At 32.7% G+C, this 12,919-nt stretch overlaps 1 protein-coding gene across 2 annotated transcripts in view; it reads left to right on the top strand.

Annotated features, from left to right (window-relative positions):
- The window catches only part of LOC142345845 (uncharacterized), a 38,894-nt gene extending 37,999 nt beyond the window's left edge, over positions 1-895 (top strand). For both annotated transcript variants that reach the window (XM_075398252.1, XM_075398253.1), the window contains exon 10: positions 105-895. In XM_075398252.1, the coding sequence (XP_075254367.1) occupies positions 105-742 (638 nt within the window). In that variant the 3' untranslated portion in view covers positions 743-895. The remainder of the gene's footprint in view (positions 1-104) is intronic.
- Positions 896-12,919: the final 12,024 nt, after the last annotated feature.

The raw sequence follows: 12,919 nt of genomic DNA, 5'->3' as shown, positions 1-12,919 counted from the left end.
CAAAAACTCGGTCTATTCATATTCAAACCATTATTTGCGTTCCAAACTTCATGGACCAAGCATAAAATAAAGCTTTTCTGTACGCCATAATTTTTATGTTTCAGCAACATGGCAGAACTTCTTCAAAGTCATTCAGCGCAGCACACTTCTCGGCCTCTACTCCATCATGTTTCAAAACGCCTTCATCAGTTTCCTAGGAATCCTCATCCCACTCTGTCTCTTAGTCTTCTCATTCGGAATCACATTCTACGCACTCTATGCAACTGAAAGTCAAACACTAGAGGTCGACGATTTCCAGGGATTTCTTATGAAAATTGCTTCGATGACGATCGGTGGCGTAGAGTCGACAGAGATGGGTTACGATACCAACTCGGGTCAATATAACCCTCGGCTGATATTGGCCATATTCTTTGTCGTCATGATCACAGTTATTACATTCAACTTACTAACTGGTCTGGTTATAAATGACGTGAACGAAGCTCTGAGCAAATCGAAGCTGTTACTCATGCAACTTCGAATTGAGCAAATATCTGAAACGGAAGTGATTGCTAACATGGTATCCAAAATTTTCCCGAAATTACGAGAACATTTGGTGTTTTGTGCCCCCATTTCTCTACTGCACCCTAATGACGTGAAGAAAGGCAAGGGCTCATTTCGACATAAACTTGATAAAAAGTTAAACGGTTTTATGTCACTAGCAACTATCAATGAAGAAATTATGGACATGTCCAAGCCCTTTTGATTTTTGTTGTGACGTGAGTATTTCGAGTTTGTCATTAAAAAGGATAAAACTTTTATTTTGAAAGACTTTCAATTTGAATAAATTTGTAAATTGCTTCAATTTTATAATTAATTTGCAAAAATTTAATACAATTCAAAAATTTTCGGACGCCTATTCATTTAAAGTCTTACGTAAATCCGTTCAAATGAACTGCGACAAAAAGGCAAAATCAGCACTTCTGAAAGGCAATTTTTACGCCATCAAAATTCTTTAATTTTCATGAAAACGTCAATAAAGATAAGATGCCTCCGTTAATAGAGTAGTCTGTCATTTTAGTGAAGCAAGTCAACTCCTATATACATTTTCGAATATTCTGCGAGCAGTAAAACGTCAAAGAGAAACGTATGCAACATAAAGGTATGATATATGTTTGAAGGAATGGGAAAAAAGATTAACTCGAGATCTGAATCGAGATCTGAACAAAATTTGTAGGATTTATAAGTCTTCTTATTGTATATACATAGCTATGGTATGCTCATTTTTCAAAAAATTGAACATAGCCGTTGTTGTATGAGATTCTTAAAATGAATCTCATCATTAACTAAATGAGAATATTTAAAAACGTACAAATTTTATAGTTCAGCGTAGAATTTTCAAATTGTTCTATTTTTTTGCTCATTTGAAATAAGCATTTTCCTTGTTGCCATTTTAAACAATTTTGATCTTTTGGAGGCAAAAAAGAAAGAAATCTTCCCAAGTCAGTTTAAAATCGACGGTGCAAATTTTGCATTACTATGTGATGGCATGTTCTTAAGTAACAAACATCATACGGTTTATGTGCATTTGAAAATTGAATGCAGTTCAGCATGAAAATAACGCACTGCAGTGACTACTTTAATGTTTGTCAAAACCGTGGAAATAGTTACAAAGTTTTCCACGGGTTTGGAGAACATCTCGGAGGGAAAAACTTTGCAAAAGATTTTGTGAGAAAAATGAACAAATTTTAACCCAATCCAGAATATCACATGATTTCAACCGAAGATTGTCTTTGCTCATTCTTAAATTAAACGTTTACAAAAATCTATCGCATTCAGTTGATGAGTAGAGGATGATGAAAAACGGTCAAAATTGAAGAGACGAACTGAAGAGACGAACTGACTTACCAGGTCAGCTTTTAATGATTAATGCAGCATGTAGACGAACAAATTTTACTGCGTTAATTGAAAAAACAGACAATGCGCGCATAGACCAGCAAAGTTAACCTATTCGAGTCTGTACTTTTCTAATTAATAAACGAGCCCAACTTCAGGCATCGATTATCCAGGATCAGTCTTTATCTAGAAGAAGAACAAAATATACATAGACGTCGCAAAGTCTGCTCAAATTTCCTTCTCTTAGATTTACATTTGTAGTTCAGCGTAACTACTAAGAGCAAAGCAGGAGGATCACGAATCAAGCAATAAATTCCCGCAGAGGAACCTCAAGGTTTTAAAAATATTTTAAAGAAAACCAATAGCAAGTTTTTTGGGCAAAGCAGATATAGTTCTCCCAATCTCTCTGCTAAAAGAACAAAAATGGAAAACAAGTTTCACTATGAATGTGAACGTAGTCTTCGCCTTCTATCGATCAAACGTTCCACTGATATTAATTAGGGGCAAAGCGGGATGAAGTTGCTATTTGGTTTAAGTGCATTTGAAGTTTGAGTACAACTCAGCATGAAAAACGCACTGCAGTGAGCACGTTAATGTTTGCGGAAGTGGGGAAATAGTTAAAAATGTTTTCCACAGGACGCTAGCAAATTTGAAGAACATCTGGGAGGAAAAAAAACTTTAGAAGAGTTTGGGTTTGGCAGAAAGTTGAACAAATTTTCACCCAATCCAGAATATCACATGATTTCAACCGAGGAATTTCTTTGCTCATTCTTAGGTTAAACGTTAACAAAAATCTATCGCATTCGGTTGATGAGTATAGGACAAAGAATGGTCACGCATATAGTTTAGCAAAGTTAATCCATTTGAGCTTGTACTTTTCTAATTAATAAACGAGCCCAACTTTAGGCTTCTATTATCCAGGATCAGTCTTTATCTAGAAGAAGAACTCAATTTACGTAGACGTCGCAAAAAAGCTCAAATTTCCTTCTAGATTAACATTTTTAACTCAGCGGAACTATCAAGAGCAAAGCAAGGGATCAAAAAGAAAGTAAGAATTTCCCGCACAAAAACCTCAAGTTTTTTGAAAAATTGTTCAGAAAAACATAAGCAATTTGTTTGGGCAAAAAATAAATGGTTCTCTCAATCTCCTTGCTAAAAGAAAAAAATAAAAAAAGTTCACTTTGAATTTGAACAAAATTTTTGCCTTCTATGGGTCCAACGCTCCACTGATAATCATGAGGGTTGCTCTTTTAACGACAGAGCGGCTGCAGCCAATAACTTGTTCCTTAAACTAGAAAAATTACACGTCACAATTTTTATTTGATTCAAATTCTAACTTCGATTTCTCTTAAAACAAGAGTGGAACAAAATAAGAGTTATACATAACCGTGAAACAGAGCGAATTGGATACTACACCCACAGATTCTCAGTACAATGAACACACAGATCATCTCAACTCAAGACGTCTTTTGTGTGGGCTTTGTTGTTATTATTAATCTTAATGCATTGAATTCTTCAGCGCCATCCCTAATTTAAATCGGAACTTACAGCACAAATAGGTCTTAGGCGTAAAGCTTTGCCTTCGATTTGTTACATCTTTTTTTGAATTAGACTGGCAGACATAAACATATCCCGTTTTGTGCAGTCTGATGCAACCCAGCTTGATTCGATACTGCGCACGTGGTCTTAGGGTTGACGTTTGGGAAACGCAATTTCATCAACGCTGTTAAAAAAGAACAAATTTAACTCCAGGGTCAACAGGTAAGTCAAAGTATACTGACAAATGAGAAAAACGTGTTGGAATTTACAGGGTGTTGGGCAGCTGCTCAATGGACCAGGAGTAGCCTATGTAATGAACGATGAAAACAATTGAGGCTGATGTCACTCAATGTATCCTAACAGCGACACGTTGAACTTTTCCTTACAATTTTTGAGCAGTGACAATGTTCAGTTTCAATATCACATTCATAGATAAATGCATTGTCATAGTAAAAATTCCCAGATGATTTCAGCATTAAAGGTGTTTTGAAAAACAATAATGTCTTTAATATTGAATAAATCTTGCCAGGGATTCGTTTGTTTCAAATTAACTGTATGCAAATAATAAGTGAAAGAGTTTATTCATTTTAGTTCTCTCCAAAAAATTCCGATGACAAATTGCTTCTTATCACAAATTGCATTAAATCTGCGTCTATTTTGGGTTCAGCTAGAAGATTTTCATTGTTGTTGTTTTTAAATTATTAAATCTGTGGAGAATATCATATTTTTTGTTCGCATTTAAGTTGAGTTTTGCGATTATTTCAATCGCCATGATTTGAAAATGTTTTTAGCCCAGCTTAATGCAGAAAACTTTTTCAACGCCACAAATTTGGGTTTTTTGTGTCTGCACGTGCCAGCCCAAATTGGAAAATGGTGAGCCCGGATTTAAGAAGAACGCCTGAGTTTTAGTTTTTATCTCCGACCTGATTATAATATTTAAAAAACACTAGCACAGCAGTGAATTCACACTATATAACAGGCAGTTTTATCATTTAATTCCAATTTGCCGGCTAAATTACACCAGGTTCGATTTTAAAAAAGAGACAGGTAGCTGATTCTTTACTCTTGTAAAACTCTTTTGGTAAGGGTTTTTGTAACATATGTCCTTTTTTGGCATAATTAAATTAGTGTGTTTCTTCATGGTTTTTAACCAAATTCTGAACTAGGTTTTTTTAACCAAAAGCGTTTTAGAATCAAACCCAACTTTCAACAAACTCTAGGTTAACTTTCTATATTTTGAGCCGAAATTCAGCCAAAACTCGACAGTAAATTATCCCCACAAAAGCCATTAGAGCAAATACTTCCTATTTTTACCAACTTTTTGTTTAACAATTATTATTATCATACTATTTAACCAACATTGAGCCAGAAATCATCCTCCAAAGAGTATTCAATTTAAATTTCATTCACAATTCACAACATTGAATCTAAAATTGTAGTATTTTCAAACTATTTAGCTAACGTTTAGTCAGATTTGATCCCTCCAAAATCTACTTTGGGCTATTTTCTATGAAATTTTTAACAAGTTTTTACTTCAAATTGTTTAAATCTAAATTTATCCCAGATATTTTGCCAAATATTACCAATATCAGATCGTAATTAGAATACTTTACCCCATTTTTTACCAAATTTCTACCGTGCAAGAATTGTCGCAATATTTAGCCAATATTAGTGAAAATTCATCCCCCAAAAAAATTAAGATAGTTTACTCCACATTATAGTCAAATTTGTAATCAAACTCTAGATATTAGGAGTTTCTGAGGCTAAAATTGAATAGAGCCTTCCCCCGAAACACTATTAAACTTATTTGAAGATAATTTTGGTCTACTTGATGTCCAAATTTTAGAAGTTAAATAAGTTTTCCTAAAATATAAAGAATAACACACCAAAAAAGACCAAACAAAGGGAAAATTCACAATTACAACGATACTAGTCGACAAATTGGATCAAAATAATGAAAATTTACAGCAAATAAATGCTAATTTAGCAAAAAGTTTCGATATTTTCATTAAACTTGCCATAAAAAAGCAAGCAAATTGACCAAAAATGCCCTGAACAATAACAAAATTGCAAAACTTTAAAAGCAAGTGCTGGCACACTGGTAGAATTCATGCCAGAATGATCCTAAAGTAATAAAAAATGCAAACAAACTGACAACAAAACAACATCAATTTGAGCAGAAAAAGTACAAACTTTCCAAAATACAAACATATACCACATGTATGAACGCTTTGCACACTTTTATAAAAACGTTTTTAAAAAAATTCACAGGGAAAGCAACAAATATAAACTCAAATCACTCCTCTTATGAGGTATTTACCAGTAAAAATTAATCACCGAAAAAGAACAATTGAAGAGATTAACAGAGCTGGTGAAGTTTTATTTCAATTAACTAGCCAATACGGAGGGTATTTAAGAGTTTTATATTAGTGTCCGATAGATATTTACAAGTAAAACTTAATCACCAAAAAATAACAATTAGGGAAATTAACAGAGCTGGTAAAATTTCCGTTCAATTATATAGCCAAAACGGAACGTATTTAGCAGTTTTGTATTAGTGTCCCATAGATATTAGACAAACAGTATACATAGCGCTTAAACATACAAAAGCTATTTGCACTCAATTGCTGTATGCTCCCGAAAATAATACCACAAAAAATGAAACACCCAATCATGTGTTAGTCTACAAATATTCAAAGAAAAATACAATACAACTGGGTTTAAAGGTTTAAAAAATCACATTTAAAGTATATTGTGTTTTCCATTGGTTCTCTAGAAAAATTACCAGAATAAGTCCTGCCAATTATTAGGGTTAGAGTCAAATATACAAAAAGATGAGGAGAACATCATCAGTGAAGGACCACAATTTGGCAGCATACTATATTTTGTACTGAAACTGAACACTTTGCCATTATATCCCATTTTTAATCGCAATATACAGTTGAGCATACCATTAAAAAACGTGGGTCAAAATTTTCAGCTTCCGAAAACTACGAAATCAAAATACAACCTCTAATGTATAATAACAATCACAAACTGTTTGGATTTCAGTTTCCACTTCAATAATGCTCTCCTAAACCTAAATGATTCCGAAAAACTAAAAACAAAGATAAGTTATATGATTAATTATGTTAATAATTAAATAAGTAAACCTAATTGATTCTAGAAAAACTCTTTACAAAGAAAAATTATATATGATCAAAAATAGTTAACTTATTTAACTAAAACGTATATATATATATATATATATATATATATATATATATACCATTCACAATAAATTCAGGGAACCAGTTCCCCATGGAAATTTATAGAAATTTTTCAAATTGATGCGAAGCAAATGGCAATTTTCTGACGCGCAACATGAAAAGAGCCTTTTTTGGTTCGCTTTTGCAAGGCCAGCGGCTAAATGGTTTGAATCTCTAGCTGACGGAGAAAAGGCATCGGAATTGAAAAAAATAAGACGCCAACGAGATGATTTTTTTTAAAGTCTCATACATAAAATAACAAAATGAATAGAAAAAGGATGGCCAGAGCCTTAGTTTAATGCTAACAATTGCAAACTCGGAAGTATGGAAATCATTATGAGAGCTCGTTCTGATCTATTACAAAAATAAAAGTCACTTTAGTTATTTATGGAACATCTGGCCACAATTTGGCAACATTTGCAAGGTCAAATATCGAAAAAAGTCTGGAGATAACGAATGTTTACTGATTTCACGGGTACTTCATCCAACACCTTGGACATAAAACGAACGCTTAAGCGAATGAAGAATCGATTTAACGAACCAATTAGGTTTCTTAATTTCCTAAAGATCAAAAACAAAAGCTACAGACCAAAAACAATAATTGAACAATTAACGCCAAGGTGAATGAAAATCAGATTTTGCTAATTGTTCGAATGTTTTTGTGACACGATGGTTATTTTGCTTCAAATGAATATAGTTAAAAAGAAGTCTTCTTCCTCTTGAGCTCAACACACGTACCGGTAATTTAATAAATTAAAGTTTACGTTAAGCTTATTGCAAAATGTACTCTTAACAAACAAAGATCCGATAAAAACTTTCACGTCTTTTGTTATGTTTGACAAATCTTCAAAATTTTTTTTGTAATTTACGCACTATTCGGAAAAGAGATAAAGATGATCACATGTGATCAGATTTTATAAATCGAATTATTATCTCTTTTAACTTATTAAAGGATACTAGATATCTGAAGTCATTAACAGGCATAAGTCGTTACTCACGTTTGTTCCAATTGCATCTAAGTACCAAAAAAAGAAGAAAATAAGGAAGTTGTTCATTTTGAAATCAGACCATAACAATGCACATGCACATTTGTAATCTTTGGACTAGGCAGACTTTCAATCTTTAATGATACGTCTCTGAATCTTAAATCCGAGAAGAAATGTTTGAAATTAATGGCAAGTACCACTTTTGTTGAGAAATTTGGGTTGTCGTATGTAAAGAAGGGATAAAACCAGTGAAAAAAATGTTTTCGATCCTATAGCGATGGAGTCACCCAAAAACAAACGTATATCAATGCGGGTTTTGTAATGCAGAATAAATTAGATAGTACACATTACATACACTGTTACAAGCTTCTACCAAAAATGGAACCCAAATAAGTTTTATTATGTTTTAATGTTCATTCACAAGTAAACGTCAATCAATTAACTATTACAGAAAAAAAATAAAACACGAATGATAACGTTTTACTGTAATTATCAAGCCAAAACAATGTTTTGACATTTTTCTGTTAGTTTACAAACGATAACAGGAGTACAATTTGTAAAAGCAGGTGCGGGCACAATCGTAGAATTTATGCCAGAATGTTCAAAAAGTAATAGAAATTCAAACATAATGACAACAAAACAACATCACATTAAACAGAAAAAATACAAAGTTTCCAAAATACAAACATATACCACATGTATGAATTTTTGCACACTTCTATGAAACATTTAGAAATATTAACCGGGAAAGCAATAAATATAAACTCACATCACTTATCTTATAAATTATTTACAAGTAAAACTTAATCACCAAAAAATAACAATAATAGAAATTAACAGAGCTAATAAAATTTCCGTTCAATTATATAGCCAAAACGGAACGTATTTAGCAATTTTGTATTAGTGTCCCATAGATATTAGACAAACAGTATACTTTACATTGAAACATACAAAAACTAATTGCACTCAATTGCTGTGTCCTCCCGAAAGAGATACCACAAAATACGAAATACCCAATCATGTGTTAGTCTACAAACATACAAACAGAAAAATACAATACAACTGGGTTTTCAGATTTAAAAAATGACACATACAAAGTTTATTGTGTTTTCCATTGGTTCTCTAAAAAATTTATCAGATTAGGTTCTGCCAATTTTTAGGGTTAGAGTCAAGTATATAGAAAGATGAGCAAAACAACACCAGTGAAGGGTCACAATTTGGCAGCAATACTACATTTTGAACAAAAACTGAACACTTTGCTGTGACATCCCATTTTCTACAGCACTATACAGTTGAGCAAATCAATGAAAAAACGTGGGTCAACATTTTCAGCTTCTCAACACTTAGAAATCAAAACACAACATTAATATAGAATAACTTGCAATTCGCAAACAGTTTGGATCTCAGTTTCTGTTCAATGACGCTCTCCAAAATCTAATTGCTTCCAGAAAAACTCTTTACAAAGATACGTTATATGATTAGGAGTATTTACAAATAAAATATTTAATTAAATAAGTATATATATATATATATATATATATATATAATTGAAAAATCATTGTCAATAAATTCACGAACAAGTTCATTATGTGAATTTACAAAAAAAATTCATTTAGATGCAAAGCAAATGGCAATTCTCAATGGGAACAAGCTTTGGCAGTTGTTCACGCGCAACGGTGTACGAAGACAGGCAAAGAGCCCTCTTTGGCTCGCTTTTGTGATGCCAGCGGCTGAAAAGTTTGAATCTCTAGCTGACGGAGGAAAAACATCAATATTGTAAAAATAAAACGACAACTAGATGAACTTTTGTGAAATTCTCATACATAAAATAACAAAATGAATAGAAAAAGGATGGCCAGAGCCGTAGTTCAATGCTAACTATTGCAAACTCAAAAGTATGGAATTCCTTGTGAGTGCTCTTCCTAAGCCATCATTTAAATAAAAGTCACGTTAGTTTTTTATGGAACAGCTGGCCACAATTTGACAACAATTGCAAGATCAAATATCAAAAAAAGTCTGGAGGTACCTAATGTAGAGTGTTTTTGCGGATACCTCGTCCAACATCTTGGACAAACAACGAAAACTCAAATTAACAAATAGCCAATTTAGGGAAACAATTAGAGCTCTTAAAGATCGAAACAAAAAATTACAGACCAAAAGAATAAACAAGCAATAAGGGCCAAGATGAATGAAAATCAGATTTTGCCAACTGTGCGAGCGTTTTTGTGACACAAGGGTTATTTTGCTTCAAATGAATACAGCTAGAAAAAAATAGTTTCCCTACTGAGCTCAACACAGATACGCAGATACTGGTAGTAATGATAAAATGTTCACGTCAAGCATATTGCGAAACTTACACTTACCAAACAAAGGCCCTCTAAAAAACTTTCACGCCTTTTGCTCTGTCTGGAATATCTTCTAAAATTTTTTTCTGATTTTTGCACTATTTGGAAAGAAAAAAGAAAAAAAGATAATCAGGTGGGATCAGAATTCATCTATCCAATAATTATCTCTTTTAACTCATTAATAGATACTAGATATCTGAAGTCAATAACAGACATTAGTCGTTACTGCATCTTGAAGCAACAGCAACTTTGCAAAACAGACTGAAACGTAACCAATTCATAACAAATGGGCTTTGTTGCAATTACCTTTAGGTACCATTAAAAGAAGAAAAACAGGAAGTTGTTCGTTCTGAAATCAGACCATAACAGTGCACATTTGTAATCTGTGGACTAGGTGGACTTCCAAACTCTAATGATCTTTCTAATGAAGTCCTTTCAACCTTAAATCCGAGCAGAAATGTTTGCGATTATTAGCAAGTACCACTAAAGATGAGAAACATGGGGGTTAGTATGTAAAAACGGGATACAACCAGTGAAAAAAATTTTGTGATGCAGATTTAATTAGACCTTACAAATTACACACACTGTTATAAGCCTCCACCAAAAAATAACATAAAAAATATTTATTAATTTTTAATGCTTGTTCACAAGTAAACGTCAATCGATTATTAGCAAGTACCACTAATGTTGAGAAACATGGGGTGTAGTATGTAACAACGGGATACAACCAGTGAAATAACTTTTGAGATGCAGATTTAATTAGACCTTATACATTACACACACTGTTATAAGCCTGCACCAAAAAATAACATAAAAAAATCTTATTAATATTTATGGCTTGTTCACAAGTAAACGTCAATCAATTATTAGCAAGTACCACTAATATTGAGAAACATGGGGTGTAGTATGTAAAAACGGGATACAACCAGTGAAAAAGCTTTTGTGATGCAGATTTTATTAGACCTTACACATTACACACACTGTTATAAGCCTGCAACAAAAAATGACATAAAAAAATTTTATTAATTTTTATGGCTTGTTCACAAGTAAACGTCAATCAATTATTAGCAAGTACCACTAATGTTGAGAAACATGGGGTGTAGTATGTAAAAACGGGATACAACCAGTGAAAAAGCTTTTGTGATGCAGATTTAATTAGAACTTACACATTAAACACACTGTTATAAGCCTCCACCAAAAATAAAATAGATAATTTTTATTAGTTTTTATGGCTTGTTCACAAATAAACGTCAATCAATTAACTAATACAGTTAATAAACACAACACGAATTGTTACTTTTTATTGTATTTAACAAGCCAAAATATTGGTTTTTGTCATTTTTCTGTTAGCTTACAAACGATAATATGAGCACAATATTTTAAAAGCAAGTGCCGGCACATTAGTAGATTTTTTGCCAGAATGTTGCTACACAAAAAAATCCAAACAAAATGACAACAAAGCAACCTCATGAGATAGTTACAAGTAAAAGTTAATCACCGAAAAAAAACAGTTTAAGAAACTAAACGAGCTGTTAAAGTTTTTTTTCATTTAACTATCCAAAACGGAACGTATTCAACAGTTTTATTTTAGTGTCCAAAGGATATCAGAGGAACAGTGTACATAAAGCTTAAACATAGAAAAACTGATTGCACTCAATTCTTGTATGCTCCCTAAAAAGATACCACAGAAAAAGGAAAATCCAATCATTTGTTAGTCTGCAAATAATCAACAAAATACAAAACAACTGGGATTTCAGGTTTGAAAAATCACACGACCAAAGTATTTAAGCTTTTCATTGATTCCCCAGAAAACTATCATATTAACCCTGCCAATTTTTAGGATTAGAATCAAGTATACAAAAAGATGAGCAGAACACCATCAGTGAAGGACCACAATTTGGCAGCACCATTTTTTCATTGAAACTGAAATGTTGCTATTGCACCCCATTTTCTACTGCACTATGCAGTTGAACAAACCGATAAAAAAGCGTCGGTCAAAAGTTTCAGCTTCCGTAAATTTCGAAATCAAAAACTATCTCTAATATTGAATAATTTGCAAATCACAAACGGTTTGCATTTCAGTTTCCACTTCAATAGCGCTCTCCTAAACCTAAGTGATTCCGGAAAAACTAAAAACAAAGATAAGTTATATGATTAAAAATATTTACAAACAAATTATTTAATTAAACAAGTATATATATTTAAGAAACCATTCACAAAACATTCACCTGCCAGTTCCCTATGGGAATTCATAGGAAATTTTCAATTAGATGCGAAGCAAATGGCAACTCTTTGACGCGAACGCAACGTTCAAAGAGCCTTTTTTGGTTCGCTTTTGCATGGCCAGCGGCTAAATGGTTTGAATCTCTGGCTGATGGAGAAAGTGAATTGGTATTGAAAACATAAAACACCAACTAGATGCATTTTCTAAAAATTTCATACATAAAATAACAAATGAACAGAAAAATTTGGCCAGAGCCGTAGTTCAATGCCAACTATTGCAAACTCAAAGGTATGGAATTCCTTGTGATTGCTCTTCCTGAGCAATCACTTAAATAAAAGTCACGTTAGTTTTTTATGGAACAGCTGGCCACAATTTGGCAACAATTGCAAGACCAAATATCAAGAAAGTCTGGAGGTACCTAATGTAGAGTGTTTTTGCGGATACCTCGTCCCACATCTTGGACAAACAACGAAAACTTAAGTTAAAAAAAATTCAATAAAGGAATACAATTAGAGTCCTTAAAGATTGAATCCAAAAGCTGCAGACAAAAAAAAATAAACCAACAATTAGGGCCAAGATGAAAGAATGCCAGATTATGCAAATTGTGCGAGCGTTCTTGTGACACAATGTTTATTTTGCTTTAAATGAATATAGCTAGAAAAAACAGTTTCCCTCCTGAGCTCAACACAGATACTGGTAGTAATA

This window comes from Convolutriloba macropyga, chromosome 9 (assembly GCF_964194025.1).
Source record: "Convolutriloba macropyga chromosome 9, txConMacr16.3, whole genome shotgun sequence".
Taxonomy (NCBI): domain Eukaryota; kingdom Metazoa; phylum Xenacoelomorpha; order Acoela; family Convolutidae; genus Convolutriloba; species Convolutriloba macropyga.
Note: the sequence above shows the minus strand (reverse complement) of the source record. Positions and strands in the feature narration are given on the sequence as shown.